The sequence below is a fragment of the Theropithecus gelada genome, unplaced genomic scaffold, assembly GCF_003255815.1.
Source record: "Theropithecus gelada isolate Dixy unplaced genomic scaffold, Tgel_1.0 HiC_scaffold_744, whole genome shotgun sequence".
Classification (NCBI taxonomy): Eukaryota; Metazoa; Chordata; class Mammalia; order Primates; family Cercopithecidae; genus Theropithecus; species Theropithecus gelada.
This window is the reverse complement of record NW_020264147.1, coordinates 1-8500: the sequence shown is the minus strand read 5'-3', so window position 1 is coordinate 8500 and position 8500 is coordinate 1. Positions and strand designations below refer to the sequence as shown.

Below are 8500 nucleotides of genomic sequence, written 5' to 3'. Positions count from 1 at the left end.
TTCCTTCCTTCCTTCCTTCCTTCCTTCCTTCCTTCCTTCCTTCCTTCTTTCTTGCCTGCCTTCCTTCCTTCTTTCTTTCTTGCCTGCCTTCCTTCCTTCCCTCCTTCCTTCCCTCCCTCCCTCCCTCCTTCCTTCCTTCCTTCTTTCCTTCCTTCTTTTTCTTTCTTTTCTTTCTTTTTGACAAAGTCTTGCTCTGTTGCTGGAGTGCAGTGTAGTGGCACAATTTCAGCTCACTGCAACCTTTGCCTCCTGGGTTCAAGCGATTCTCCTGCCTCAGCCTCCCAAGTAGCTGGGACTACAGGTGCATGCCACCATGCCTGGCTAATTTTTGTATTTTTAGTAGAGAGGGGTTTTCGCCGTGTTGGCCAGGCTGGTCTGAAACTGCTGACCTCAGGTTATCTGCCCGCCTTGGTTTCCCAAAGTGCTGGGATTACAGGCTTGAGCCACTGGGCTCGGCATTACTTTCTTTACTTCCTGTTTTAAGTAATATGCCATGGCAAAGAGACTGCTGCACACTATTAGCCATTCTAAGAGTGTTCATTTTATTTTTTATGTTAAACTAAAGTCAGAGACATTAGAGAGTTGGAAGAATTGAGCCCTATTTTAATGTGAGTTTTTGGTTTTGAAAGGTGTTCAGAGCTTACTTGCATGATAGTTCTGAATACCTTTTTACAGGGTGTACATATATACAATGTGTAACTTATGTTTCCCATTTCTTGTAACTATTTCCAGCCATATCTTTTCTAGAGGCATTATATTGATTTAATTTTTATATCTGTGTTTTAAAAATGTCATATAATACATGATCTGTATATCAAGTCTATGTTTTTGAAATGACTGAATATCCTAAGTAATGTCATCTGTTCTCATGATTTGAGCCCATGCTCCAATGACACCACTTTCTTCCCATGTTTCTGAAGTTCTGGGTTCTTTTATGTCCCTGTCTTTGGCTCAGTGTATGAAATTTGCTTGGAATATATTCCAATCCTTCAACTGTTCTTTGTTGTCTATATTAGTCTCTTCTCACACTGCTATAAAGAACTGCCTGAGCCTGGGTAAATTATAAAGGAAAGAGGTTTAATTGACTCACAGTTCCACAGGACTTTTCTTTTCCACTGGGAAACTTACAATCATAGCGGAAGGGGAAACAAACACACCCTTCTTCACATGGTGGCAGGAAGGAGAAGAATGAGAACCAAGCATAGGAGGAAGCCCCTTATAAAACCATCAGATCTTGTGAGAACTCACTATTACGAGAATAGCATGGGAAAACTGCCCCCATGATTCAATCACTTCTCACCGGGTCCCCCCGACCACACATACGGATTATGAGAACTACAATTCAAGATGAGATTTGGGTGGGAACACAACCAAACCATATCACTGTCATAGTGGTTATTATAGATCTTCCTTATAGCCTTTATAACGTTTTACTTATTGGTTTATATTTCTGTTTCTTTTACTAGACTGAGTTCCTTTGAAGACACAGGACTGTGTTTATGTCTGGCACATAAGTTAGACCTTATTAAATGCCTGAAATGAAATGGTTAAGAATTCTTAGTGGATAGGTTTCTTTGTAAGTTTATTACTCACTGGGAATGTAAGGCATTGGTATTCTGTAGCCTTTGCTCTAACAGATTTGTCTGCCTCTTGGGTCCTTTTCTAACAGGTGTAAATCTGAGCTTGAAAGAAGCCAACAAGCTGCACAGTCTGCAGATGTCTCTCTGAATCCATGCAATACACCACAAAAAATTTTTACAACTCCACTGACACCAAGTCAATATTATAGTGGTAATGCATTTTTTTCTTTGGTATAGACAGCTTTTTGTTTAGCTTGAGATTTTAATTCTGCAAAATAAATGAATTAATTCAACTTTGAATTAAACTTTTAATTTATATGTTTAAAAACTGCAGCCACTTGTTACATACCTATTTGTATATCTGTTGAATTATGTTGAGCTACTGGATTGAGATTTTAAGCTGTTTACTTTATCCTTCTGTGGTATATTTCAATTTCAGAATATTTAAAACACTTATGTTTTTATGTATTTTGATATTTGGTAATTTGATCAATAGTTTGATCTATTTCCCTAACTAAAATGTTGTTTCTCCTTGGTATACTAAGATACTCATTTTTAGACTATCAAAATCATTGTTGATCTGTGAATTCCTTCATGGAATCAGTGATTGAAAGAAAATTGTATTTGATTGTCTGGTTTTAGGTTCCAAGTATGAAGATCTAAAAGAAAAATATAATAAAGAGGTTGAAGAACGAAAAAGATTAGAGGCAGAGGTTAAAGCCTTGCAGGCTAAAGTAAGTTAACTATGGGCCCTATAATAGAGTATGCAGTTATAGAATACTTTGATATAGAATAGAACAAGGTTAGAGAAAAATCTGTTTTACATAGAGCTGGTGTTTTTTCGTACTGAGAAAAGGTTTTGGGCTTAGTGCAAGTGATTATTTTTTAGTTTTAAAAATAGGGTGGAGTGAGTAAAATAGAGTGGGGAGGTTAGGTTATCCCTAAATATTAAATGTTCATGTAATGTCCACTAAATTATTTCCCTATTAAGACCTAGTGATCAGGGCTATTCTTGGAGACAGTGGGGCCAGAGAATTAGTCATGATGCTCCCTGCCTGGCTTTGTCACCTGGAGGCAATTGCTTCCTATACAGTCCTTTTGATCTATTGAATTTTACCTCTACCATTTTTGTTCACATGTTATTTGCTGAAAAAAATTTCCAGTTTGGCTCTTACGGGTGGCTTTCCACTAAACATAAGGACTTGATGAGATGGCACAATTCAGCAAGCCGTTTAAGGCTGACTTTATAAGTAGGTACCTTAAATACTGAGAATGCAGAAGTACCTCTGGCTTAGAGCTTTAATGATTTTTATTCTTTTCATGACTTTAACCCTCATTTTGATGTCATTAGGATTCTGATATGTAGCAAAGGCATTGCTTATCAAATGAATAAAAATTAAGTACTCACTCTCTAGTTTGTCCTAGAAATATCATGTGCTTTGTCATCCAGTTTAGTCATTCGTAGCAATTCTTCCCTTGACATTGATTCCTAGAGATATTTTACGGAAAATTTGAGTATCTAGTAAACATTAACCCTCTTTCTATGGCAAAAAAAGTGCTTGCTATAAAAATCTAATGCTGCATTTACCTCCATGTCTTGATATTTGTCAGAATGGAGGCAGAGAGAAGCATAGAAAGAACAATGCAAAGCAGTAGATCATCCACAAATGTATATTACATAATATTAAACACTCGATGTGATTTTTTTTGGGGATAGTGATATGGTGGAATGTGAGAGTTTTGAAAGAGTTCTTTAGTCTGATGTTTAACTTTGATTCGTTTGGGCAAAGCTATAAGGGGAGGTAACTAAGGACAGGCAAAGAAAAGCCAGTTTTGGAATTCAGAATGAAAGTGAATACTCACATATGTTTAATGGATTCTAAGAAGGATGCAGAATAAATACTAAGACTTAGCCTGTTTTAAATAGGTTGGGCATGAGATGGTAGTAGCTTATTCCTTCAATGCTAAGAAGTCGAGCATTAGAACATTCCATCACTGGGTATTAGACTTATGGTTTACTTGACTTGATGAATGTTCTTTCTTGGTGTGCAGTGCAACTGTTAACTTCTTGGGATTATGGCTTTATATCCTATCTGAAAATAAATAGCCTTGAGTATATGAGATCTTTAAAGGGCTCTAAAGTGATTCTATTTCTACAGAAAGCAAGCCAGACTCTTCCACAAACCACCATGAATCACCGCGACATTGCCCGGCATCAGGCTTCATCATCTGTGTTCTCATGGCAGCAAGAGAAGACGCCAAGTCATCTTTCATCTAATTCTCAAAAAACTCCAATTAGGAGAGATTTCTCTGCATCTTACTTTTCTGGGGAACAAGAGGTGACTCCAAGTCGATCAACTTTGCAAATAGGGAAAAGAGATGCTAATAGCAGTTTCTTTGACAATTCTAGCAGTCCTCATCTTTTGGAGCAATTAAAAGTGCAGAATCAAGGTAACATTGAGCTAAGTTAAGTTTAAATTAACTTTGCTTGAGGCAGTTTCACAGGTGATTCCAGATATTTTTAATCCCATAAAGTGCTTAGGTGTTTTGTTAGGCACGTCGGTGTTCAACATACTGTCTTTTCAATAATGATAAAAGGCATCATAGTGTTGGAATGTACTTTTACTTGTATCGAAAAGCTGGTGCCTGGAAGCCTCTAAAGTAGGTTGAGAAGCTTTGACTTTTCTTTCCAGAAGCAGGGCCAGTGGGTTGGTTACAGTTTACACTCCCCATGCTTCTCATCTGGCTCCTTTTGTGACCCACAGAACCAGCCTGTGGTCTGACCAGCTTTGGCCAGAGGTTGTGTGTGTGTCTGCAGAACAGCTTTGCTGTGCTCTGCCAGGTTGTCCATATGGGAGCAAACCTGTAACCTTGGCTGCTGTGCCACGCTGCAGCTGACAGCCAAGGGTACCAGGTGGTGTTTTGGAATCTACTCTGTAGAAGATGATAATTTCCAGTGCTGTAATATATTGAAAATCACTGTCAGTGTTCACTGGTGAGAGCTGTCACATAGCCAATGCCTTTGGAACCAATGTTGTGTGTATGTGGGAAAAAAGTGGAAAAAAAATCATTGTTAATTTTGGCAGTATGGGAGGTTCACACTCTTGATGTTTAGTGGAGGTAAAACTACCAGAGAATATAGGAGGGTGAACTTTTCACTGCCTAGCACTGATTTGCATTGATATGGGCACCAGACAAATATAGTTTGCTGTTGTGTGGTAAAACCAAATGGTAATTTTAACAAAGGGTGTCATATGTGATGTACTTTTCACAGTCTCAATAACGAGATAGCATTCATGATTTTAGAAAAACATTTCCCCCACCAAGTTTCTTTGTTAAAATGTAAGAAAATCTGTTTCTCCTGCTTTCTATACAGTATTTGAATGCAAATGACAATAGAAACTAACTATTGAAATTAAATCCAATTAAAGTAGCTTCTATGTTTAGTGTAAATATTTGTTTCATCAAAGATTTCAGAGAAGAATAAAACAAATGATAAATTATGAACATTTTGGGCAAGATATATATAAATCAGTGTGATTTTTGTTTGTGGTTTAAGAGCTAAGAAGCAAGATTAATGAGTTGGAACTACGTCTGCAAGGACAAGAAAAAGAAATGAAAGGCCAAGTGAATAAGTTTCAAGAACTCCAACTCCAACTGGAGAAAGCAAAAGTGGAATTAATTGAAAAAGAGAAAGTTTTGAACAAATGTAGGGATGAACTAGTGAGAACAACAGCACAATACGACCAGGCGTCAACCAAGGTACTTGACTTTTCGTGAATTACTGGAGAAATCTACATCTTTTCATACAATTATTTGGAAAGAGTATTTTATACATAAGTTTGTGAAATAAATGTCGTAGTGTTCTTTGTTAATATGTACTAGGCACTCTTGATGCAGTTGAACTAGAAAGCTGTTTTAGCGTTGGGTGGATCTGGGATCAAGCCTGGTGCCGCACTTTCTCAGCTGAGTGATGTTGGGCAAGTCACTGATCTCTTTTTATGTTGCAGGGAGTAATAGAGAATAAAGAAAATGTATATACAGCATCGTGTATGATGCGTACCACATAGAATAAGCACTTAAATTAATGGCACTTTAAAGGAGTTTTAGGACATTTGATAGGATTTAATCTGCTCTTGGGATCTTACATGTATATATAGTTGGTCTATTGTATCCATGAGTTGTGCATTCATGGATTCAACCAACTTGGATCGTAAGTCTTTAGGAAAAAAAAAAAAAGGCCAGGCACCGTGGTTCACACCTGAATCCCCGCACTTTGGGAGGTTGAGGCACGCAGATCACTTGAGGCTAGAAATTCAAGACCAGCCTAGCCCACATGACAAAACCTTGTCTCTACTACAAATACAAACATTAGCCAGATGTGGTGGTGCACACCTGTAATCCCAGCTACTCGGGAGGTTTAGGCATAAGAATCGTGTTAATCTGGGAGGCAAAGGTTGCAGTGAGCAGAGATTGTGCCACTGCACTCCAGCCTGGGTGACAGGGTGAGATTCTTTCTCAAAGAATGGCTTTGTCCATACTGATCATGTACAGACTTTTTTTTTCCTTGTCATTATTTCCTAAGCAAATACATTATCACAAATATTTACATAGCATTTACATAGTATTAGGTATTATAAGTAATTTAGAGATGATTTAAAGTATATGGGAAGATGTGCATAGGTTATATGCAAACACTATACCATTTTATATCAGGGACTTGAGCATCCTCAGATTTTGGTATCTGCAGGGAGTCCTAGAACCAGTCCTTCTTGGATACTGAGGGATGACTGTACACCCACCATTGAATCTTCTTAAGACTCCAATGGAGGCCAAGCTTCTTAGCCCGTTATTTTGCCCATTATTTTGTTGTTGTTCTTGTTGTTGCTTTGGTCCCAGCCTACCTCTTTAGCCAGTCTTTTCTTCTCTTTTTTTCTATTACTCATTCATGTCCTGACTCATTTCACAAACATGTATTGATATTGATGCCTGCTATATGTTAGGCACTGTTCCAGACCTGGGACTGGAACAGTGATAAATAGACAAAAATCTCCAGACCTGGGGCCGGAACAGTGATAAATAGACAAAAATCATTGCCTTGTGAAGCTTCATCTTCATAGAGGGAGGCAGAAAATAACAAAAATAAAGTAACATAGAGAGTATGGTATGTGGTATTATAAGTATTGTAGAGAAAAATGAATTGTCTTCTAAGACCAACCATGAGGATTTGGTGTTTGCTGAACCTACCCTTTCTCTGGGCCCAATGTTTTCCTTTTATTTGCCTTTCTGCTTGAAATGTCCTTCTTTCCAGGTCTGACTCTTTATAGCTTTCTCACTCTTGTGAGCTCCTTCCCTTGACTCTTAACGCAGTAAGATATTTTCTCCTGGCATCCCTCTTATGACTCTTTTATTACTATTATCTGTGTTGTAGTCCTGTGGTTCCCACACTTGGCTAATTGCCAGAATCACAGAGAACCTTGAAAATTTAGTTCTGTTAGATTAGATCTACGTTTGGGTGGGGCCAAGGAATTGACTTTTAATAAACTCTTTAGATATTTCTGAGGCTTTAGGTAAAAACCATTGTAGTAGACATATTTCTATTATTTGCTTTCTTGGGGCAGGTTCTTTCATTTGTTTACTTAAAATTTTTATTTTAAGATAATTGTAGATTCATATGCAGTTATACAAAATAATAGCTTGTTAATGTGGTGGGTTACACTGATTGATTTTCACACATTTGAATGAGCCTTGCATCTTTGGAATAAACCCTAATTTGTTATGGTATATAATTTTAAAAATATATTTCTGAATTTTTTTTGCTAATAACTTATTAAGGATTTTTTGTGTCTATATTCATAAAAGATATTGGTTGGCTTTCTTTTTTTCCCCTGCCATCTTTGTTTGATATTTGTATCAGGGTATCCTAGTTTCACAAATTAGAAAGTGTTCCTTCCTGTTCAGTTGTCTGAAAGAGATTGTGTAGAATGTTTTTTTCTTTCTTTCTTTATATATTCAGTAGAATTCTCTAATGAAATTATTTGAATCTGGAGATTTCTTTTTTGGGAGTTTTAAAATTATAAATTCAATTTTTAAAATAGTTATAGAACTATTAAAATTATCCATTTCATATTGGGGGAATTAGAATAGTTTGTATTTTCATCTGAGTTGTCAACTTTATGTATATAGAGTTGTTTGCTGTATTCTCTTATTCTTTTGATATTTGTGGTGATATTCCTTGTTCATTTCTGGTGTTGGTAATTTGTGTCTTCTCTCCGTCTCTTTGTCAGTCTTGCTAGAGATTTGTCAGTTTTGTTGATCTTTATTGATCTTTCCAAAGAATCAGCCCATTGGTTCATTGCTTTTTTTTTTTCTTCTCTTTTTTCAATTTCATTGATTACTGCTTGCTCTATGTTTATATTGCTCAGAAAAAATGTCATTAGAACTTGTTGGTTGATGATGTTGTTGAGTTTGTTAATATACTTGCTGATTTTCTGTTTAGTTGTTCAGTTCATTGTTGAGAGAGGGATGTTCAAGTCTCCACCTATTACTGTGATTTGTCTATTTTTCCTTTGATTTCTTTCAGTTTTTGCTTCACATACTTTGCAGCTCTGTCGGTTAATGCATATACATTTGGGATTGCTATATCTTGGTGGATTGACCCTTTTATCACTATTTAGTGTTCATGGTAATTTTCTTCATTCTGAAGTCTACTTTGTCTGTTGTTAATATAGCCACTCCAGCTTTCCTTTGATTGTTAGTATGATATATTTCTTCCTCTTTACTTTCAACCTATTTTGTTATATTGAGGTGACTTTCATGTAGACAACATATAATTGGCCATGTTTTTAAATATACTCTTTCACTATCTGTCTTTTTTTTTTTGAGATGGAGTCTGTCTCTGTCACCTAGGCTGGAGTGCA

The 8500-nt window shown here is 36.6% G+C and overlaps 1 protein-coding gene across 1 annotated transcript; it reads left to right on the top strand.

Annotated features, from left to right (window-relative positions):
* Nucleotides 1-1669: 1669 nt before the first annotated feature.
* LOC112617990 (centromere protein F-like) lies at nucleotides 1670-5342 on the top strand (the record flags this gene model as incomplete). The annotated part of the gene is made up of 4 exons (XM_025374615.1): nucleotides 1670-1791; nucleotides 2223-2314; nucleotides 3740-4031; nucleotides 5140-5342. Coding segments are annotated over 4 exons (709 nt in total), but the record flags the coding sequence as incomplete, so codon positions are not given.
* Nucleotides 5343-8500: the final 3158 nt, after the last annotated feature.